At 40.4% G+C, this 24,212-nt stretch overlaps 2 protein-coding genes across 3 annotated transcripts; both read right to left on the bottom strand.

Moving 5' to 3' along the window:
• Window positions 1–891: 891 nt before the first annotated feature.
• Window positions 892–20,420, bottom strand: aifm3 (AIF family member 3). 2 transcript variants are annotated; one of them, XM_026187460.2, is made up of 21 exons: window positions 20,257–20,420; window positions 15,379–15,593; window positions 10,493–10,706; window positions 9,248–9,357; window positions 8,332–8,441; window positions 8,187–8,231; window positions 8,003–8,099; window positions 7,755–7,867; window positions 7,214–7,300; window positions 6,974–7,065; window positions 6,748–6,878; window positions 6,239–6,354; window positions 5,913–5,984; window positions 5,525–5,588; window positions 5,335–5,411; window positions 5,142–5,259; window positions 4,941–5,039; window positions 4,656–4,731; window positions 4,420–4,524; window positions 2,472–2,492; window positions 1,103–2,327 (listed from the first exon to the last, which is right to left on the bottom strand). In XM_026187460.2, the coding sequence occupies exons 2-21, from the start codon at window positions 15,407–15,409 to the stop codon at window positions 2,285–2,287; spliced, it is 1,821 nt and encodes a 606-aa protein (XP_026043245.1). In that variant the 5' UTR covers window positions 15,410–15,593; window positions 20,257–20,420; the 3' UTR covers window positions 1,103–2,284. The 2 variants fall into 2 exon arrangements, with proteins under 2 accessions (XP_026043246.1, XP_026043245.1); XM_026187461.2 differs by lacking the exon at window positions 2,472–2,492 and having other exon boundaries at window positions 892–2,327.
• A 1,997-nt stretch (window positions 20,421–22,417) lies between these two features.
• On the bottom strand, window positions 22,418–23,516 carry cldn26 (claudin 26). Its single transcript, XM_026188903.2, has one exon. The coding sequence runs from the start codon at window positions 23,313–23,315 to the stop codon at window positions 22,659–22,661; it is 657 nt and encodes a 218-aa protein (XP_026044688.1). The 5' UTR covers window positions 23,316–23,516; the 3' UTR covers window positions 22,418–22,658.
• Between the last annotated feature and the right edge of the window lie 696 nt (window positions 23,517–24,212).

Raw genomic sequence — 24,212 nt, forward strand, 5'->3', positions numbered from 1 at the left:
GGTAAAACTATAATATTAGAACAATATGAAGCAGTCAAACACACACAACACTGGCTGAAAGCAGAGTGTGTGTATGTAATAGAAAGATTATATTATTAAAAGGCACTTTGTGAAGAATTTTGGTCAGTAAGACTGGAAAAGCACTACTACATTAATAAAGCCTGGCCGATTGAAAGCCAGAAAGGAAAGTTGGTATAAATGCTGACTGTGTAAGTCAACAGACATACTAGCATTACAGCTCTATCACGAATAAACAGCCACAGTAAATTGTGGATGAGATGCGTGTAAGGCAATTGTTGCCTTACCCTTTCAGCTGCAGAAAAAATATGAAAAACAGGTCAAATATAGATCTAACTTAGCTGCAAATGAGGTCCACATGCACAAATATGTGCCCTGTTTTAGCATCCTATATGAAGGAGTCTATATCTATATTCCTTATTGATGCTAATGACAGAAAAACTTACTCTTCCAGGAATGGTGATACTATTTTCTGCTCCAGAGCAGATTAGCTGTCTGGCATAAGTTTCTATGGTTATATATCCCAGAAAGATGTGAACTGCCTTTGTAATCCACAAAACCCAGGCCTAAACTTGAAGTTACCTGGCTAAGATGAAATCTTGCTTCATAATACATGATGCACTGAAAGAGTTGGTGGCAAAAGCACTGAGTTGACATTTCAGAATTTTTATCAGAATAGAGAAGTTGGATCGGTGCATCCTTACTTTTATCCAAGCCTCCAGGCTATTTGCAATATAGTTGTGGACACTCCCAGTTTGTTTGTTTTTTAATGTTAGATGGCTCACAATTCAGATTTTTTATATATATAGTTGTGAAACTTCATTTATAAATTCTGTGAAATGTTTGTGCTACTGCATGAAATCTAGACTCAAGTGATTTCATCTATATTTTTAATAACCATGAATCAAAGAATGAAATCTGTCAAGAAAAACATGCAAAAACTACGCTCTGTCACCTCTTTGGAAATCATTAAACATTTTTTTTAAACCTGTTACACTTTTTTTTTTTCCAGTTAATACAGTCAAGAACAGACATGCAAATAACAAGTAGAATAACATGAAAAATAAAATGTAACATAAAGCAGTTATTGTTGGAAGACTTTTATTTCAAAGTTTAGTTATAAAAATGCCATTCCAGACATCTCTGCAGGGAGAACAATGCCTTTTTAATCGCTTTGTTGACGTGTGTGTCAGAGCTCAAGTGTTTCGGGATCTGCGGCACTCCAGGATGCAATCAAATATCTGCTTTCTATCATGAAGCGCATTGCAAGCTCTGAACCACTGAAACTGCAGTAACTGTGAGGAAATATTTAAGCAACAAATTCAATTTTTCTGCTTGCAGAGGGACCGGCAAACCCAGGCCACAATCCTCAGTTCCCTGAGTTAGTAACAAACAACGTCTCTACAGGGGTGACGGCTATGCAAATTAACCTTAAGCTACTATTGCTCACTATTCATTTCCGAGGGGTTATACCTACTTGTTAGAAAATACACGAATCTACAATGCAAGCACTAGTATGTGATCAAAGAATAAGAATTCCATTTGTGCACTCTACTAGCAAGGCAACCATAACAGAGAGGTAAGCTGTGAGTCTAACCATTATAATAAATCACAAATTAACGCTGCGAGTGAGAGTTGGTAAGTAGGTTAAAAGCTGCATTCAGGCTTGTGCTGAAGTGGTAACACAGTTTGTTTTTATTGCAGATTTAAGCTTTGCTCATGTGTCTACATTAAAAAATTTTTTTACTATTTGGGGCTTAATTTAACTCCTGTTATAGCAAGTTATACCATGCAGATCTACGGCCTGTATGCAAGCATACGACCACGTCTGTCATTCACTGGAAAATGTATGCTCTTATTTTGTTACAGTGCATTCAGGATTATAACTATTTACAATATTATCTGTACAAAAAAACTCATTGCCCTTCCCTGGCTTCTTATAAACAAAGTGTACAGGTAGATACATCTTGCAGCAGCACAGAGGCTGATACCGGTATTGCTTCATTGTGAAACAAGACAACATCGATAATAAAAGACCTGCCGACACAGTCGCTCAGTGTTTTCAGGTCGTGCGTGGCTCCTTTTGTTATTTTAAAGTATCTCTTAGGAGAAAAATTGATGTCCTCAGGTAAGCATGTCCCAAACAGACAGTCATATCAGCAGGTTTGTGTGTGTTGTGAATAGACTGTGATAGCTGCTCAGTATCTCAGCACCATGAGTGTCCATATGGAGGTGTCCAAAGGGACTGGGAACTTCAGATGGGAAGTCATTGAGAGCCTTTGTCAATCAACCAAGAAATGTCTCCAGTCCTAAAACACACACACATAAAATCCCATTACATACAAACAAAAACATGCCAACAAAATCACACGTTAGTTGATAAATTACAGCTCCTTGTGAGTGGCTGTTAATGCGTGAAGCAGAAAGGAGAAAAAGCAGATATTTTTCCATACTTGCCAAGTCGTGTTAACATCCTTCAGGTTTTTTGCAAGCATTATTAGAAACAGAAGACACAACAACAGTATTGTCACAAAAACAAGGAAAAAGTGGACACAGGATTCCAGCAACATCATTACGGTACGGTTCTGCTGCATTTAACAGATCCAGCAGTTCCTGATAATAGTCAAGAAACTGATTTGTAAACCCTCTCACAGAGGCTCCTTAACCAGTGTGTGTAATTTCATAGTATTAATTGTGATTAAAGCTTTGTGTTACCATCACAGTTTTTAATCCTATAGCTGCACAGTCATGAAAAAAAAAGTTTTCACAGGACTTTCTGAAATCCTGTGAAACTCCAAGCACACCCCATGATTCAGTAGTTTGTTGAACCACCTTTAGCAGCAGTAACTTGAAGTAATCATTGTCTGTGTGACTATCTGATTTTTTCATCACCCCTCCAAAACTGTGCAAATAGTTGTTATGATGTGTTTGTGCTTATGTGCATTGTTTGGTTTTCACCAAACATGCTGCTATGCTTTATAAACAAACATCCCCACTTTAATGTGCTGCCCTGTTCTTTATTGAGAGAAGTTGGGTTTTTCTAGCAGCCCTTTTAAACAAATTCTAGTTGTTTGGTCTTGTTCTAGTTTTACTTAATATTATATTACTGTTAATGTTTACTCATAATAGAGAGCATCACAAGCAATTAATTCTTTTTAGAATTTATATACAGTTAAAGGCATAATAGTAGTATAATATTATATATCAATAATATTATTGGTGGTTAAAGTGAAACATGGAAATTACAACTGCTTAAACTATTTAAATACTTCATAACTATGCTGGTTCTTTCTTAAAATGCAAATGTACTCAGTGTATTTGCTATACAGTCAATGAATATTTTGTTAGGTACACCTGTTCAACTGCTTGTTACACAAATGCCTAAACAGCCAATCACATCTCAACAACATAACGCATTTAGGCATGGAGACAAGATAACCTGTTTAAGTTCAAACTCTGCATCTGAACGAGGAATTAAGGTGAATTTGAGTGACTTTAAACGTGGCATGGTTGTTGGTACCAGATGGGCTGGTGTATTTCAGAAACTGCTGATCTGCTGGGATTTTCCCAAACAACCATCTCTAGAGTTTACACAAAAAACATCCAGAGGACAGAGGAAAATGACCAGACTGCTTCGAGTTGACAGAGAGGGAACAGTGACTCAAATAACCCCTTATTTCAACCAAGGTATGCAGTAGAGCATGAATGAATGCACAACACATTAAACCTTGGAGCAGATGGCCTACAGTAGCAGAAGACCACATACGGTGCCACTCCTGTCAGCTACAAACAGGAAATTGAGACTACAATTCATGCTCACCTGAGACACAATATTCACCAAAATTGAGCAATAGAAGAATGAAAGAACTTTGCCTGGTCTGATGAGTCTCAATTTCTGCTGTAACATTAAAATGGCAGGGCCAGAATTTGGCATAAAGAACATGGACACATGGATGCATCCTGCCTTGTATCAACGGTCCAGGCTGGTAGGGGTGCTGTAATGCTGTGGGGGATATTTTCTTGGCACACTTTGAGCTCCTTACTACCAACTGGGTACCACTGGGATGTGGTGGAACGAGAGATTCAACCTGGTGCCAGCAGGGTTTAACTAATTGTCAAAAGAGTGTATATAGTTAGTGGGGAAAATGTGTAATTCTTAAAATACAGTTTTAAAATATCAATAAATCATGTAAAATATCTAAATATATAATTGCTCTGTAGTGTGTTCAAATAAAACAATTTATTTGGCTCACAGAAAACTTCGTATGATTATAAACTCCATCTCTCACTGTGGTTTCTGTCAGATTGAAAACATTTGTCAGGTATTTCTTTAACATAAACCTTAGACACCAAAACTATTATTGTAACCACGACCAGATTCTGGTCCAGAAGGACACTTACTCTACATCTCGCTTCTTAATCGTCTTTCCGGATCCTAGGACCTCTGCCACTCGGGATACAATGGGATCATAGTTCATGCTGGCGACAGAAACCACCTCCTCACTCCTATAGATGGACCAGAGGAGGAAACAATGAGAAGGTACCTTCACAATAAAAGATAAATATTAGTTCACAATAGTTAAAGAACAACAACACACAAGCGTACTAAGATATCAGAAAAATTCTAGGAATCTTACCTTGTATAAAATGCTACAAAGCGCAGTTCATCCAGATCTCCTTGTATAATGACATCATCAAATCCGTCACCATAACCTCCACAAATAGAAACAAATAATCCGACTCAGGCCTAATTCTTGGTCACGGGCTTCATTTTTGTTCAGCTAGATGGCAGTGTAGTACCAATATTTCAGGGCACACGCATTTCCTCTCAGTCTCTGATCTTTTTTTCACAGTCAGTCTTCCTCTTAACACAAATTTTCAGGCTAAAGCGAACACTAAAGATGGTTGGAAGGCCCGCCTACCTGCATAGCGTATGGTCTTCCCAAACATGGCTGACCAGAAGTAAGGCACGGTTTTGACCTCAGTGGCTCTGCCCATCATGCTAAGAGCTGCTACCTTTCCTGTTAGTGCCAGTGGAAACCGCAAACATTGACATAGTTGAGTTATAAAAGCCTTAGTTATGGAGTATGAATGCAGTCAAGAACATGCTACAACAAACTCACCGTGGACATGAGCCATTTGCCAGTGAGGGATGTTCACCTTCTTGTTGTTGCGTGGTTGGAAAGGAAACATCACCACATCTCCTCCAGCAAAGACCCCATCAACATTTGTCTGCATATTCTGGAAGAAAGATGGAAGAATTTAACGAAATGGGAGTCAAAGAGTTTAAGTGAGGCTCCAGGCTCTGCACAGCACCTTGTTTACAGTAATGAAGCCCTTGGAGTCTAAGTGGATGCCGCTCTGTTTCAGGAACCCTGTTGCAGGAACGCTTCCTGCAGGAGAGCAGAGCAAGAGTGCAAAAACACACTTTTAATGTCACCAAAGTAATTTTTAGATAATTAATGACAGACAATAAGGACATATTCTGTATTATGTTTCATATCACCTGCTCCAATGACACACACATCTGCCCGCAGGACTTTTCCACTCTTCAGTACAACCTCTTTCAACTGTAACAGGGAAAAAACAGCTTGCAGTTATGTGCTAGTGTATCTATTGATATGCTAACAACTCTCACGCAAAATAAATGTTAATATAAAAACTGGTATTTTTATTCAGTTAGTTTTTTTTACTGAGAAATGGGATTATACATGTAAAGTCACGGCGTCTCTCAAAGTTATTTAGATCATTTCCCCCAAGAGATGGATGCAATCTTCAATATCCCAAGTTCAGTGGACACAATGTCTATCTCCTTATCTGAGTTTTGCCACGTTGTCAAACAAGAGACAATAGTGCGTCCGAGCATTGTGCTGTTTCTCTCACTTTCTGAATACCTGTCCATGATGGCCAACCATCTCTGACACCTCGTTCAGCATGTAGAATTTCACCCTGTTTGCCTCAAACAGCTGCGAAGACAAAACGGTTCTAGTGAATACTCGAAAACAGAGAGAGAAAAAGTTCACCGCTGAATTTTCATGTGTCTGCATGATCAATCGCCGCTAATGAGAAGATTTACACTCCCATTTGTGGCGCAGTATTGACCTGCGAAACATGATTTGCATTTTAACTAATAGTTTCCTCTCAGGGAGAATGCTGATGATAGAATTGTGGAAGTGCTTCATGTTCTGAAAAGCTTGATTTCCCAGGAGGGCGTCTCTACCTTCATTATGGCTTTCCCTACTTTCTCCCCGAGAGCTTTTTTAAAAGGGACCGACTCGATCCCGATGACAGAGACTGAGTGGGCCTTGTCAGTCAGAGCTGCAGCCACCTCCATACCTGCCGTCATAATGAATAAACAGCACTTAACATACACACTAGTTAATGCAGGATGACACAAAACAGTAATACATTAAGAGTTAACACCTTTGGAAATGAGTGGACAATTTTTTTATATGCAAAGCTGTACTGTGAAAAAAACATGAGCAATGAATAGTAGTTAATATATAAAGAAATATATAATGTCTGAATGAATTAATATATAAATAAAACAATAAATGAAAGAATATAATATAATGTTTAAAAACTGTACAGTGTATCAATATATTAGTTTTATCTGTTAAATAAAAGATAAAAATTTGAATATCTGATACTTTTCTTTTCTGAGAAAATCTTTTTTGCGAATTTAAATGTTATGAAAACAATATGTTTATAAATGTGTCTTTGTCTCACCCACAAATGACGTTCCCACAATCACTGCATTCTTGTTGTTGGCTAGCCACGCTATGCTGTTAGCATCCTCGGGCGTCCTGAGGTGAAACACATTCCTGACATCTTTGCCCTTGTAGTTCATTGGTTTTGGTCTTTCAAGCAGGAACAGGAGCACAATCGGGTGTCAGTTTACTCATTTACATTCTCAGCTCTTTGGCATCACGAGAAAAGAATATTTTTTGCTTACTTGCTTCCTGTAGCAATAAAGAGTTTCCTGTACTCCATCCTCAGGCCATCTTCAAATATCACAGATTGTGTTTTCACATCTATTGCCACCACCTAAAAAAACACAAAACAAAAACAATGAAGGTGTAAATTGAAGTTTTCCTTCAGTTTCTTTTTTTAAAAACAGTCCTAACAAAAAACAGATATATACATATCATTAAACATTAATGAATGATTAATTAAACATTTAAATATTAATCACCTCTTTCTCTTTGAGAAGTTCAATGTCATGATCTTGCAAGAAGTCCATGGAGCGCAGTCTCAGCTGCTCTGCCGTGCTCTCTAAGGACTGAGGGGTAGCAAGTTAGCACTGAGCAAAGCAAACAGTTGGAACAAAGTCTAGAAATGTCATTTAACCCTTTCATTCCCACGCTATTGCTCGAAACTGCAAAGTCACAATTAATCATATTCAGCCTGTTGTAAAAACACAACAGATCCTGCAGTCATTCTAGTCACAGAAGTAATAGGCAGTCTCTTTTTGACTTGGCAGCCTTTAAAGTGTGTTCTTACACCAGATATGACTGAAAATCTTAGTCATATTTGGAATTATGAATTATTTATATATATTTTTTATGTACAAGCCATTTTCCTTTGCTTTGTTGGTTGTTCTGAAGTGTGTAGCTTTTCCTCAAAGAATTGTTTTAGCAGCGCTGACCACAGCAGCACCTCTGCGGTCTGTTATGTAACTTTGGTGGCTAAGTGAGGTCTATCTCATTGTATGTGTTCAGGGTCTGTGTACAAACCTTACTCAGTTTAGGCCTGTCATATGGAGGATGTTTGTCCATAGTGCACATGACAATGCGATCCGTGAAGCCCTCTTCCCTCAGTGTTTCTGCACACACCAAACCGGCTGGACCTGCCAGTAAGTTAACCAAAACAGATGCACATAACATTGCAAAGAAGAAACTCAAAGAAAGATGGAGTTATTTAGGGTCAGCTGTGAGACATAAAACAATAAAGAGGATATACACACACACACACACACACTAACCTGAGCCAATAATGAGAACATGGCTGAATCCTGTGTTGGAGTTAATGACTGCTGAACATCGGGCCATGGGCTTTGACCTTTTCTGTGACTGAAGAGCCTGAAAATCATTAAAGAAAGATCCTAGGTCAATCAGGTGGTCAGCTGACTTTCCTGCATGAACTCTTCATCTTCTTCTTCGTGTTACCTGCTTGTTTGCCCGAATGATCACCTTGTCCTTTTCAACTCTGACCTGCAAACAGAATTATGTGATGTGTACACTTTTTGATGATCATTAAAAAGATGATTAGGCAGGAAATGTGTTAAGAGGTAGCACCAGTGTGGAAGGTCACCTGAAAGATGGGCAGGCTGTCCAGTCCAGGGAAGTCCTCAATGTCTCCTGTTGCAATGTTGAAACATGCACCATGCCAGGGACAACGCACATGTCCTTTGGACAGCACACCTGAAATAACAGCATATGGCCCATCCATACATTTTGTTTAGCAGTCTAAGCAGCGACATCCAGACATCTCATCCACTTCACACTCAACTGTCACTGCCTGATGAGGACAGAAGAATCACAATATCTGCAAGGACCAGAGATTTCATCCTGAGGCCACTAAATCAGAAACCCTCCATCACTAGTCTACACCTAGAAAATCCATAAAAGTCATGAACAGAATCACTGACAAAGAACAGTCCTGGTCTTTGAGTCCAGCTTTTACTGGTAACAGGTTTACTACTGGCAATGTGGACCAAGCTCTTGCTGTGGTTATACGGGGACTGAATGGCCCTTAGTTACTCCCTACCCTCAAAGCATTGCCCACAGGAAAAAACACATAGACTGGTTGAGCAAACAATCACGAAATCTATCATCATAGAGTGTCCTGGGGTTCATTATACTTACTGACATTCTCATGCTCAAACATTGTGTTTGTTATGGACAAACTGTGGTTAGCACATAAGTTTAGTAACACAGCACCACTCAGGTTCAGATCTGTCAGGCTGCCCCTCCCAGTCATACCCCTCCTGGTCACACTGTTGTTGCCAATATGAGTATTAAAGTCCTTCAGCAGAACACTTTTAAGCACCACGCCAAGTAACTTCAAAAAAGATCAGTACACTTGATTGTCATTCAGCACAAACGATGGTCAGGACCTATTCCCCCTTCTGAGGGTGCAGGGAAACAGCCTTCTCATCCACTGTGGAACACTATGTGCAGACATCGAACTCGCCCCGTCACTCCATAACTAAAAATATATATCTCACCTTTAACCAGAGGTGCTCCATAGTGTGGACACTTGTGGCCCATGGCTGTGAACTCCCCATGTTCTTTAATCAACAGAGCCCTGCCGCTTCCCAAATCAACCTCTCGCATTCTGTCAAGCACACAAAATAAAATGATAGTCAGATCCAGAGTAACTGGACAATGACACGCTTTCTGTAATTTTGCCTCTGTGCACCAACTCAAACAGCTAAGATGTGATTGATGATGTGATTGATGTGTAAACTTTACTTTGAAAGGATTTTACAACCTCAATTCCAAAAACATTGGGACACTGTATAAAATGTAAACATAGAAATAAAGCACAATAATGTGCAATTCGCATAAATTGATATTTTATGAGATTTTATTCACAGTAAAATATAGAAGGTGTGATGGGGGAAACAAAAGGCTGGAAAAGTAAGCGGTACTTAATAGATACAGCTGGAGGAACATTTTGTAGGTAACTAGGTTAACTGGTAACAGGTCAGTAACATGATTGAGTGTAAAAAGATCATCTTTTAGAGGCAGAGTGACATCTCTTTGGACTTCATATAGTCAGTCCTGGTGAACTATCACCACTATCATCAAGTTCTGGGAATCAAGTCCAGATCTTTCATCTGCTCAGTTTTTCATTAAATTACGTGGGAACTGGCCTCACCTAGTTATTAAACTGCTTGTCACTCAAGTGTCCAACCTATTTTTGAGCTTCTGAACATCAGACACTATGTATAATAGATGTCTTTAATTCCTAAACAGTTAATTCAGTACTTCTGTTAAAGTTTGAGCTAAAGCAGAAAGTCTGCACTTCAGCCAAATTTTGATTAATTGATTTAAAACTCATTGTTTCATGTACAAAACTACAACACTATCCCAGTGTGTATGGCTATAACTGCATGTGTTTGGTCATGGATGCTTCTAACAAACAATTTCTGCACTTTAAACAGGAGGCACTGTATTTGTGCTACATCTATGCAGGTCACCTAAAAACACTAAAAACAAAGAATTCATTCATTCTGGGTGACCTCCAAACGTCCTCACAATTTAGTTCTTAACTACCATTAACGCTGGGAAATGAAATTTCGCCTTATCTTAACGGAAAAGGAAACACAATCCTGATCTCACAATTTAAGACAGTCTTACTTAATTCAATACTTCCCAAGCTTTACTTTCCTTCAGTATTTTAACATATTTAAAATGTGCATCAACAGGTAAGTGAATAAAAAAAAGCTGCGTGATCACGTTCTTACTGTCCATTTTCCAGATCTTTAACGTGGCACACAGAGGCCTCCACATAGTCCCGGGGTTTGTGGTAGAGAGGGAGCAGGGTGGAGTCATCGTCAGAGCCGTGAGCCAGGGCCCCGTTAGGTCTGCATTCAGCAAAGGGGCTCGCTTTGCCATTAGGCGACAACCCGTCCACCTCTTTTTCTTTATCCAGGAGAGAGAGTTCCACTTTTACTTCAACTGCACAGCAGAGACATGGCCCAATCAGAAAATGTGCGAAAACACACAGCTGAATAAATGCAGTTGATGCAGAATTATGGTGTGAAGGTTTAAAATGAAAATGATTTCAGGGGATATTGATGCTAACGATCACCAGTGGACTATCTTTATTATTCCATAAACCTGTTCTGTGCTATTTCATTTCTATCCTTCTCTAGAATTTATAGCAGCAATTTTCCTTACAGCCTAGAGAGATGTCTACAACCTTAGGACAAATTGACTCCGACATCCACAAAGCTCAAACAAATGAAAGCAGGAAGCATGTGCAACCCTGTCTTCTTTTTTTCTCTCCCTTCTAGTGCATACCTCTTATTCAGTTGTTTCTTTGGTGATGTGGTATAAAAATCCCCAAAATAGGGAGATAGTTTGACAATTTGCATAAAAAAAAAAAATCATCAGTTCATTCTCAAAAATACGATTTAACCAGGTTGAAGAGGCTTTTTAAATGATGCTCGTTAAATAATGCGATATTCATGGGAGCGGTGGAGATTTAAGTGCAGCTTCAGCTCTCCCAAGATGACAGCAAAAAATACAGACTGCAGCAGCACGGAGCACATTAATCTATGTATTTTGGAGCCACTCCGTTTTCTCTGATGCGCTGCTGTTTGCTTTGTATTTGCGAACATTAAGAAGCGGTTGTGTAACTCCTTTTTCACTGCAGCAGGCTTTATCTGTTCGGCTGGAAAAATGTGCTGATCATCCGGTTCTTACACAGTAATCTGGCTGGAATTTTCTCCCGCTGAGCAAGTCTTAATTAAAATCAATGGAAAATCATAGTAGTGAGTGCATTTGCAGGAGAAAAGAAAGAGAAAGCTTTCCACGGCTGAAGAGAATCTCCAGAAGCAGCTGTAATATCTGAGGCTAAATAAGACGTCGTCACACTGATGCTTCATTTGATCAGACTAAGTAGTTATCAGGGTTATAACATACATAAATATATTTGATCTAATTCTTGTAAGTTGCCCAGCACAGACTTACATTTACTCAGTAGCAAGCATGGCATAGATAATTATGTAAAATGTTCAGATTTTATATTTATTTTTTGTATTTCTTCACATTTTTAGGCAAATGAAGATGGTACAGCAGTTTGTCTTTAAAGGCCTCCCTCCATCATAGACTTTCTAATGGTGCAAATTTACTCCCACTTTTTACTCACTTCTATATAAATGTGAATAAATGATCCTCTACAGTATTTACTGTATATTTAGAGTGGGAGTCATCCTTATTTATAAATCATAGTATAAAGTATCCGAATAGGCTACTTTATAGGTTTCATGTTAATAATGTTCTTTTCCATCTCATGCTTTAACACGGCTGCCTGGGTAGAAGATGCTCTAAATCGCATTGTACATGTGTATAGTGACAATAATAATCTTTTCTATTCTTCTCATTCTATTAGAACTTGAAAGTGACTTCAGCCTTTGACCTGAGACATTTTTCCAGTGTAGATAGTAAATCTTTGTTGTGCATTGAGTGTGCATTAGTAGCTGGAGGTTACACTGTTATCAACACTTATTACTGTTCAGCTGCCTGACAGTCATCATTTACATACAACTAGAGTCTCTGAACAGATGATGAAATCTTATTCAGTGCACCTGAATGTGAAGTCGAGTATGTTATTAGAGTACCTCTTAGCAATGCCAACACTGAGGTGATGCATAAACAGATCTCACACATACTGTACACATGTCAGTTTTAGATATTTGTGTCTCAGTATGTAGTCCTTAATAACCAAAGACAGTAGGGAGAGCATTTAAATTCCTCCCACACACACACACACACACACACACACACACACACACACACACACACACACACACACACACAAAATAAACTGCAAACAGAGGAGGCTGAGGGGAAGTGTATAACAGGATTTGGAAGCAACAGCTCTGAAAATGACAAACAAAGACACCAAACGGTCCCGATTTACATTGAAAAGCTTCATAATTTTAACCTTGTATAGAATAAAAATTAAAATAGTGTGCTTTTTGTATAATTATTGTGTTATATTTTCTTCACTATCCTTACAACTACTACAAGGACTACAGTATTTCTTTAAAAAACATTCTGCATTCATAATGCCATCAGTTTTAACAAGATTCCCAACATCACTGAGTGAAACAGCCCCAAACCACAACAGAGATTTCATCATGTTTTACAGATGGCTGTAGACACTCACTATTGCACCTCTCTCCTGCCCTGACGTACATATTAACAATTTGAATGAAAAATTTGGCTTTTTGACAGCCACGCTTCAATTGAGAGCATTGCTGATGAGGCTTTGGTGAACAACTGAAGGGTTAAATGCATCACTCAGGTCGTGCCCCAAGTCTTGTTCGATTTTTTCCTATTTCTTAAGGACGTTACTTTCACATACTATTCATGTGCTGCAGATAGTTTATAGGCAGGCTTCTTCTTCTGTCTGGCACTTGTCCAGTTTCTTCACATTTTTTAAGGACACACTGTGCACCATGCTGTGATATGGCATGTTTTTTTTTACTAAAAGCTTTTTGGGAATCACCTTGTTAGTGCAAAAATACAATTTTATATCCATCAGTCTTTGTTACCTTTGGCATTTTTCATATATTCAGCTAAAGAAATTGGAACAAATTTTGTGTTTTTGGACGGCAGTGACAAAGTGCCTATTTAAAATAGTTTTTTTTTCTAATGAACACTGGTTTATCATTGAGTTAGGTCCCTTGTTGAACAGTGTTAAACAAAAAGCATTATTTTGAAAATGGTAAGGTACAAGGACTGGAGTGAAATGAGAGAAAGCAGCCAATAAATCCAATACATTTTTGAAAGACCTACAGAAAACCCAGAAAACCATTTCTTAAGACCACTTTAAAAGAATTAAAAGCCTGGCTCCTTTGAAGCAAAATATAATGAAACGAAGGATGACTCAAGGCTTATAAAGATGTACAGTGGGGCAAAAAAGTATTTAGTCAGCCACCGATTGTGCAAGTTCCCCCACCTAAAATGATGACAGAGGTCAGTAATTTGCACCAGAGGTACACTTCAACTGTGAGAGACAGAATGTGAAAAAAAAAATCCATGAATCCACATGGTAGGATTTGTAAAGAATTTATTCGTAAATCAGGGTGGAAAATAAGTATTTGGTCACCTCAAACAAGGAAAATCTCTGGCTCTCACAGACCTGTAACGTCTTCTGTACGAAGCTTTTCTGTCCCCCACTTGTTACCTGTATGAATGGCACCTGTTTGAACTCATCATCTGTATAAAAGACACCTGTCCACAGCCTCAAACAGTCAGACTCCAAACTCCGCCATGGCCAAGACCAAAGAGCTTTCGAAGGACACCAGGAAAAGTATTGTAGACCTGCACCAGACTGGGAAGAGTGAATCTACAATAGGCAAGCAGCTTGGTGTGAAAGAATCAACTGTGGGAGCAATCATCAGAAAATGGAAGACATACAAGACCACTGATAATCTCCCTCGATCTGGGGCTCCACGCAAGATCTCATCCCGTGGGGTCAAAATGATCATGAGAACGGTGAGCAAAGATCCCAGAACCACACGGGGGGACCTGGTGAATGACCTGCAGAGAGCTGGGACCAAAGTAACAAAGGTCACCATCAGTAACACACTACAACGGCAGGGAATCAAATCCCGCAGTGCCAGACGTGTTCCGCTGCTGAAGCCAGTGCATGTCCAGGCCCGTCTGAAGTTTGCCAGAGAGCACATGGATGATACAGCAGAGGATTGGGAGAATGTCATGTGGTCAGATGAAACCAAAGTAGAACTTTTTGGTATAAACTCAACTCGTCGTGTTTGGAGGAAGAAGAATACTGAGTTGCATCCCAAGAACACCATACCTACTGTGAAGCATGGGGGTGGAAACATCATGCTATGGGGCTGTTTTTCTGCCAAGGGGACAGGACGACTGATCCGTGTTAAGGACAGAATGAATGGGGCCATGTATCGTGAGATTTTGAGCCAAAACCTCCTTCCATCAGTGAGAACTTTGAAGATGAAACGAGGCTGGGTCTTCCAACATGACAATGATCCAAAACACACCGCCCGGGCAACAAAGGAGTGGCTCCGTAAGAAGCATTTGAAAGTCCGGGAGTGGCCTAGCCAGTCTCCAGACCTCAACCCCATAGAAAATCTGTGGCGGGAGTTGAAAGTCCGTGTTGCTCGGCGACAGCCCCAAAACATCACTGCTCTCGAGAAGATCTGCATGGAGGAATGGGCCAAAATACCAGCTACTGTGTGTGCAAACCTGGTAAAGACCTATAGTAAACGTTTGACCTCTGTTATTGCCAACAAAGGTTATGTTACAAAGTATTGAGTTGTATTTTTGTTATTGACCAAATACTTATTTTCCACCCTGATTTACGAATAAATTCTTTACAAATCCTACCATGTGGATTCATGGATTTTTTTTTTCACATTCTGTCTCTCACAGTTGAAGTGTACCTCTGGTGCAAATTACTGACCTCTGTCATCATTTTAGGTGGGGGAACTTGCACAATCGGTGGCTGACTAAATACTTTTTTGCCCCACTGTATATAAAGACAAAAAAAATATCCAAAAAAGTAAAGGACATCATACAGCAGTTGTGGATTTTACAAAATTTACTAATGCTTGAATTGGGCAAACAGGCTGTTTACCTGGTTTGGGTTTGGAGAAGCATCCTCCCATGGTGGGCCCAGGATTGAGGGACACCCAGGGAGAGGGAGGGAGAGGGGGAGAGGAGAGGAGGGGAGGTACAGTCAGATCGTGGAGCTGGGCTGCTTGTTTTGGAGGTAACGGTAATGCAGAGCTGGAGGTCTGAGAACCTGCAGGTCCAAGCTGGCCATCGCACACGTCAGCTCCTCCACATAATCTGAATGCACAGAGCGAGTGAAATTGTAAACAACACACACACCGTCACACTGTGATGACTTGCTGTTAAAACTACAAGCGGTAGAAAATGTACTTGTGTTGTTTTTATCATTACCAAACTGATATTTGTCTTTATGTCTGTGTTACTAATGTGCAGCTGATGTCGCTCTGTGAAGGACGCAGAAGTCAGACCCTGAGGAGAGCCCAGCCACTGTTTAGCTTTGTCTATGTAACCTGTTAGTGCTTGTAAAAAGGAAGCAATTGTGTTAATTAGGAACATGTCCACACACACTGTTGCCTTTGTTCATGCATATTGCATGGGAAACTGTTAAATATTAACAGCACTCCGACACCTATTAGCTTTCTCGTCACACTGCGCTTTACAGGGAAGCAGGGGCCCCTTGAGTTTTAAAATCCCCCTTGTTTTGTTTCCACATTGCCCTCACACATTTCTGCCAGCTCTGGTATTTCACCCACACATACTGTAGCTAGTTACTCACTGGCTGCTATGAATCTCAGCATACACAGGATGGCAGGTGTATCACTCAACGTGGTGCAATCCATCACCAAATTATCCTATTGAGGTTCAACCAAAAGGACTGCTTGATATTCTGAGCACATCTTAATGTCCTTGAACTTTAGAAAAAAAAAACTTTGCAGTACTGAATGGAGCGCTGCTTAGAGAAAGTTCCTGAAGACAAATGAGAAATGGAAAGATCTCCTCTAATTGGACAGAAATCTGCAGCTAACAGTGTGTTGGTGTTGCATATGTAAACTGTATTTATTTGCTCTGGATGAAGGTAGATTTACTCAAGTACTTATGATACTTAGGATGGTCCTTAGGTTCTGAGGTTTGGATTCTTAGTTAATGCAATTGAGTTTAAGGGCTCTGTTTGAGTTTTATTGTTTTTCTAGTGATGAGATTGAGATTCAGTTTTGTAATCCTTGGTTTTGAGATTTTCACTTTTTTTTTTTTAGGATTTTTAGTTCCCTCTGGTTCCCCTGTCTTGTATCTGTGTTTGATATTTCATTGTTGTGTTATTTTCTATTTTCCTTTAAAGGTTAACCTTAGTTTAATGGTCTGTTTTTCCATTAGCCCCGCCCTAACTGTATTCAACTGTGCTGATTATGTTCAGTTGTGGCTCATCCCCACCAATCTCCTGTTGCCTCTCAGCCCTCTCTGTGTGTATGTGTAGACCCGCCTTCCCATTATTTAAAGCATCTGTTTATGTTCCTCTCTAATGCAGCTCAGTTTGTTCCCATATATTTTGGCTCTGTTTATTTTGGACATATCAACTGCGATAAAGTCTCTCTTTTATTTTCCTCCTTCTGGTCTCGTATGCTGGATTCAGGCTCTGTTTATACCACCAAACTTGACAACTTAAGTATATTTTTGAGCTACTAGTGCTGCACACAAAAATATTCATTTTATGCTCTGCTTTTCTTCATTTCCAGAAAAAGTTTAAATTAAAATATTTTTAAAAATAAATAAATGGATGTTAAGTGCTCTGTCCAAAATTGACTCATTTCAGGTGGGAGGCGCAGTAGTACAGTGGTTAACGCTGTCACCTCATAGAAAGAAGTTACTGGGTTTGAACCTCCTGGGCCCCTCTCTGTATGGTTTCCCTGGCCCTGTGAGTGCTCCAGGTTGTCCCCAAAACATACGTGTTGAGTTGACTGGTGACTCTAAACTGGCTAGAGATGTTGATGTAATGTGAGGTGTTATATCCAGAGTGTATCTTTCCTTTTGTCCTGTCAGCTCAGATAACCAGGCTGGATAAGCTGATGGATGATTTGACCTTTCAGACCTGCAATCTCTTACAAAGGGCAATTTGTAAAGACCTTTTGCCAGTGTTAGCTCTTAGTCTAAAGTTGCTTTCATAAGGCGCTATAGACTGAGCGTGAAGTTGCATCTGATAATGGAAATATCTTAGCAGGTTAATTGTACATTAAGCAGTTTTTAACCTGCCAGCTCAGTTTCTTTCAATGTAACAATAGCACAGGTATTGTCCAGTGAAATCACAGCATATTTCACTCCTGCCTGCTGTGTGCTCTAACTAGACAACACTCTTCCCTAAACCTTCTGAAGTGTTGCCAGTAGTGAGAACGCATGTGAGGTGTATCATCTCCTGCTGTGTGCCACATATGAAAAGGACAACTGCAGATTCTACAAACATTATTTGGAGTTCAAACACTTTATGAGTTGTAAGTGTTTCAACAAGAGACAGAATCCCCAATAAACTTTTTAAATGGTTTGCTAATCCAAAGACGTAAAACTATCCCAATACTTCACCAAAAGCCAAAGATGGCCTTTTTGTGAAATATTGGCTAGATCTCACTTCATTAATCATCTCAGGACTCTTCAAATGTATGTCATGGCCCTTTAAGTAAACCCTATATTGGAAATTGCTACTAAAATACACTTGTGCACATTTTTTTGCTAATCATTAAGTAGGGTCTATTTTTCCGTTTTTGTTTCAGGACTTTTACTTAAATAAGGATAATATTTTAATGTAGGAAAACTTGCCCCTTGCTTGTTGTCCCTTAAATAATTCATCACCACTGAAACTTTGATGAACAACAAATTGGATCACAAATAGCTACCATACTGGAGCTCCAGTAAACCCAAGATATTTTGTGCAAAACTAAAGTAGGTTAAGCAGATTTGGTCCTCACAACATATGACGCAGATCCCTCACTCTTTCTCACTGTTGGGCCTGTCCCCAAGCAGTGCTAATAATCCTGCCTGCAAACAAGCTGTCAGCTTCACTCACTTCCCTACAAATGCAAAACCTGTTACTGGAATGTCAGAGGGGAGAATTAGCAAAATGCCAACTCCTGGTTGGTGGAAAAGAGGCTGATCTATAACGTGAACGTGAGTGAAACAAATGCCAGCCCTTTGATGGACACACCCACTGAAATTACCACGCAAACTGTGATAGCATGTGTAACGTTAGCAGAAGAGGAACATGCTGCGATCTCCATATGTACTAAGAGAAGATCAGCTTTTCATTGCCTCATTCACTTCATAACACCTCGACTATTTTAAAACACCTGCTTTGGCAGGTATCCTGACAGGTTAGCCTGTAGTTAGAGTTCTCTGATCCTTGGCTGATAAAAGGCCTCATGCTGCTTAATATTTGACCACGCTTCTTTCTTTCCCTCACAGTCAGCTCTTCTGGTTTGTGAAATGCAAGATAAGCCTGAGGAGTCATCCTGCAATTGCGCAAACCTGCTGCTGAGCTGACAGGCTCTTACTGACCATTTATTTTATTTACTAGCAATTTAATGAAGTCTTCAGTGCCCCTGACAAATGTATAAAAATGAAAGCATTTTAATCCTTGATCTTTTTTTGTTGGTGTCTTTTTGCTGTTCATGTGTTAATTGTTTGCAGTGAAAGGAGACAGGAGGGACAGGGAAGTGCAGCAAGTGTCCCAAGCCATGTCTGAAGTTAAAGGTGTTCCCTGAAATGCCACCAAGCTTCTGATTGACTTCTGTTTACTCCAGTGCCTACGTGTCACAGACTATGAAAGAAAAAAGTGTGGATTACAGTTACCACAATCCCCATTAGGAGGCTCCAGTGTGTGTGTGTGTGTGTGTGTGTGTGTGTGTGTGTGTGTGTGTGTGTGTGTGTGTGTGTGTGTGTGTGTGTGTGTGTGTGTGTGTGTGTTGAATTTCATTCAGATTATTCAGAGCAGTGTGTGTGTATAGTCTTGCTTTTGTTTCCTTTGAGTTGAAGAAATAAATTCAGCTCCATGTGACGCCAACAGAAACGGGAATATAATGTGTGATAAATAAAGTATACATTTACCTGATTACAGAGTCAGGTACAGTCCTAATTAAGCTTTTAAGGGGAATTCAAAAAACCTTACTGCTTCACATGATACAGCAGCTGCCACGTGGTTCAAGAAAACAAAGACCAAATAAGCATTCAGTGTTATTTACTGTCCAACAGCACAGAGTTCATGAAGTAGACAAGTTCCTGTGGCTTTATGTTGACTCAGATGCCAATATGTTTTGTATGTCTGTAAAGCTTAAGTTGGTTAACAATGGCACTACATGGCTCTATCAGGTAATTTTGCTGCTACTTTGAGCAATAACCTCTCCATGATGTCATGGAAAACTGGAACTGAGTTCTTCAGAGGGGTGTACACCCCTACAGGGCAGCTGTACTTCCTTAGAGCAGTTCTGAGAGTGACCAGTTTCTCAGCACACACACGCAGACGCATACAAAGATACACATGGCTGCTGTCAAATTATGATTGGAGATGTGCTGTGATATATTTGATCTGTTTTCATTTTTGTAAAAGTTACTGGTGTATATGGACTGGAAAACATTATCTGATATGTGTGAAGCTGGAGAGATCAGAATTTCTCCAAGATTTTCATCTATTCCACTCATGAATGTGTTTTTATTAACAAACTGATTTGTAGAGAAACAGTGCATGTTTCTCTACAGAAGAGCCCCCAGAGCAAGCAACTTCCTTTAAAAGTACTGTATGTGACCACAGTGCACCAATGCAGGCAAAACCCACTTGAAGAAATAAGTGGGATCTCTCTCGCGCACGTGCACGCACGCACACACACAGCATCACATAAACACATATAAAGTAATTACCTCAAACTCTGAGTCCCTGGTGTAAAATGAATGTGAAGGGTCTTACCCGCGTGCATGGAGCAGGTGCACTGAGATCCTGTCAAAGTCCCTGGTGCTCAGCCGTCCCCGCGGACCACGGCAGCATATTAGCACGGGTCTCCTCGCAGTCTTCTCCCTCTCCGGATTGGCTCTAGTATTCCCAGTCTGCGTGTCCCTCCGTACCCTCCTCCGCACTCCTCTTCTTCCTCTTGATGCAGCAGAGGCTCCAGTGAGTGTGTGGGTGAGTGTACGTGTGTGTGCGCTCTGCCCCTCTCAGAGTCCCCCTCAGCAGCAGCAGGAGCAGCAAGAGCAGCACACTGAGCCGACCGGTCGTGGGAGTTGCTCTCTTTTGCAGTCCAAGCCTGAAAACGCAGCACGGAGGACCTTTGCCAGTTTCTCAGCTGTATGCGGTATTGATGGAGTTGCTGAGGGGATGCTAACACAGCATGAATTCTCACCGTTCCCTGCTCTCCTCCACCCAACCCTCCTCTCTCTTTCCTAAACACACACACGCTCTCTCTCTCTCTCTCTCTCTCTCTCTCTGTGTGTGTGTGTGAGTGCACGCGCGCCAGGCTTGCTTTTCTGTTCAGACCCTTTCAGCCTCGCCTTCAAATGTCAAAGACCTGACTTGCCAGCTAAACCTGATCAAAGACTTAACTACCCTCCCCAAAGCACTGCCCCAATGACTGCCCACCTATTACACTGGCTGCTCCCTGTAAATGCTGCTTCCATGAGCATCATCTGCTGTTAAAACTTACCAGTGTTTGGATTTATTGCAGTTACACTGACCACCAGGGAACATAAAATAAACACCGAAGGTGCACTTACCGTGTGTGTGCGCGCGCGCGTGTGTGAATGCTACACTTCTATCAGTGTGTGCAGCAGAGGAAGAAAGCCTAAAAGTGCAGTTGTTGCAGTAAATCCTGGGTTCAGTGAGGGGGTAGCATGGAGACGGATTACAAAGGTATAGCCTACTAAGTCTTATAGAAATGAGCTCTTGAGTTATTTCCATTCCTTATGCTCCCACTGTGGGAGAGATGGGTCAAGGTCATTCACCTGATAACCACACATTCATTTCTATGGAAATGATGATGACAGCAGTGACACGGGTGATGATCAGCATGCAGGACCAAAACCTTTATGGTGTTTTCAGAATGCTAATGCTTTCACTTTAAAAAAACACAAAACAAAACATATAGAAGAATAGAGATCATACTAGATCATTTCCACTCTCCACATGGACTAATTTGATGTTTGGCAGCTGACAGGTGCACACGCACTGCTCTTGTTTGATGGAAAAAGCATATTTGAGTGAAAGCCAGGGTGGGGCATGTGGATATGCACGACAAGATGAACTATCAGATTCGCCCAGTGTGCAGGGAAGGCCATCTGACATCACTGACACATCACTCAGTTTAATTGAATTGCCAGGGGTCACAGAGAGCTGCAGTATCTAAAAAGCCAGATCAAGAGAGCAGGGAGAAGTGAATGAATCATTCCTGGCTTATAAAACAAATGCTCTGCCAAAATATTAATGCCAGCAGTTATCAGGGGTAGATTTAACCTGTTAATTAGATTTTAACCAATCGGTAAGTAAATGCTAATAACGTACATCGCCCAGCCAAAGAAACATCAGTGCCCTTTTTTGGTGAAATAAAACAAAACAGTTTACATCAGTTCTGACAAAAACAGTGAGCAACAGAGTACATTAAGCTCTAAAAGGAGCTGATGGCACCAAGCCCCCTCCCCATGAAATGAAATTCAACACAGAGGAGCTGCAGCTCAAGAATGCAACCCCTGCTCATTTACTCACTCCTGCACGGCAGTGAGCACTCAGACTCTGCTCACAACTAATGTGGGACATTTTCATTACCGACCCGAGTGCTGTTTACTTATTGTTTAGTGTGCTGATTTTAGGTTTCTTTAAGTTTCTTCATCTTTCAGTTCAGCTAATAAATCGGTATTATGGTGCTAGTAGGTTCCTTTCTGATGTTTTGAAACTTTATGACATACTTTTGTGCGCTTATTGCACACATCACTCAACATTATAACTAATGCATGAGTAATTCAACCAAAATGTTATTTTGACTAGCTACCATACCATTAAGTGAGGTTCCAATGGTGTGTATGTTCTACTAAATAAATTGTCCCCCAATGCTTTAACAAGAATAAAAACTACAGCAGTCATCTACTGTCTCACATTGTTTTAATAAAATGTGTCGCACACAGTTGCTTCAGATTTTTTTCTTCTAAACAGAGATCACAGAAAAAAAAGTTTTATTTCCAGTTTGAAATCCAGTAAAAAAAAACAAAAGGGCCCCAAAACACTTCTGTGCTTCTCGGTAGAACTACTGTAATCTTTCACAGGCTGTCATGCTTTCATATAACGTACATGAACACGCAGATATTACACATATGGGAATATGCAAGTTATAAAACCTCCGTCTTTAGGTAGTGCTGTGTCTTTTGCTTCACCTGTGGGCTGTTTGGTACACTCGATGTCTGCCGGTCGTAGTCGCCCATGCACACAGCTACAAAGAACAAAGTCCCTCCGATGACCAGTGCCAGTCCTCCGAACCATCCGGAGAACATCGCCTCCCCATACTCCCATCGTGGCATCACATCAGGAAAACCCTCATCCCAGAAGTCCACCACAGTTGTATAGGCCACAACAGACACAGGAGCCAGAGTAGTGAGCCCAGACACCCAGGACAGCACCCCACTAAAGATGAGGAGCCTTCTCTTCACACCAGGCGGCTCCATACACATCTCAACCCCCTCCAGACCCGGGAAAGCAGCCAGTACAGCTGAAGCACCAGTACCAATAGACACTGACATGAGCACCCTGGAGATCTGTAGGTCCAACGGCAGTCCCATGATGGAATCGTAGGCCTTACACTGAATTCCCACTTCCTCGGTGTAGAGGCAGGTGTGCCACAGCCCAGAGAACCAGTTCTCCACTTCATTGAGATCAGAGTTCATTGTTTTCCAATGTGGAAGGAAGGTGGTGATCAGAGATGTCACCAAGCCTCCAACTGTCACAAAGAGCGCGGTCCTTTGCATCATTTTAGCTGTTAGAAAAACCATCTTCTGCCTTTGTGCAGTGAAGTCTGTGCTGTGATTCTGTGTCCAAATCTAAGTAAAGTTAGGTAAGCCATCCAAGTGGCTCTGTAGCTCGTCCCACCTGCTGGACAGACCTGGACGGCCCACTTCTTACTTCTTTAAGAAAATGCACCTGATAAGTAGGAGAAAATCTCGTACCACACAACAACGGCCATACTGTTTGGTTTCAGTGTTCAATGTCATCCCAGTGAACAACGAACTCTGTATTTAAATGAAACCAGATATGAGCAGAGGGATTCTGGGCCGTGTGTTTGCACAAGTCAACTTGAATGAAACGAGCAACCTGTGCATGAGGGGCACATAAAAAAGAAAGACATAAAAGTTACTGTTTCACGTGACTGTGAACTTCAGTACAACTTTAAACGTTTCAGCAAAATTAGGTGAGGTATGGTCTTTCGTTTTTGATTATATATTATTTGTTTAAGATATTTATTTTGATTTGCAAAATTTCTCAAGTATCTCTACTATGAATAGCACTTTGTGCTCACTGCAGCAATACAAAAGTCCAAAAGAGTCCAGCACTTTGGGAATTCCTCTGTGGGTTGTTACAGATCCTGCAGTACAACTGCCAGCTTGTAGAAAACCAATATAATGCCTCTGCATTTAGGACAAACATTTTGTCTTAGTCCCATGAACAAAATTTACTATAAACGTTCAGAAAATACTTTTCTTTTAGTTTTATTCATCTCATACTGGGATTATTAAGGGTGACCTCAGTACATACATAAGAACCTATAACACATCTCAAATGAATAATTAAAATTAAACCACTTAATTTAATTTAGATCACGTGAGTAAACCAAAATCGCTGCAGTGCAAAACCTTGCAGATTCAAAAGGAATTCATCCGCTCAAACCAGGG

The sequence above is a fragment of the Astatotilapia calliptera genome, chromosome 12, assembly GCF_964374335.1.
Source record: "Astatotilapia calliptera chromosome 12, fAstCal68.1, whole genome shotgun sequence".
In the NCBI taxonomy this organism is placed as follows: Eukaryota; Metazoa; Chordata; class Actinopteri; order Cichliformes; family Cichlidae; genus Astatotilapia; species Astatotilapia calliptera.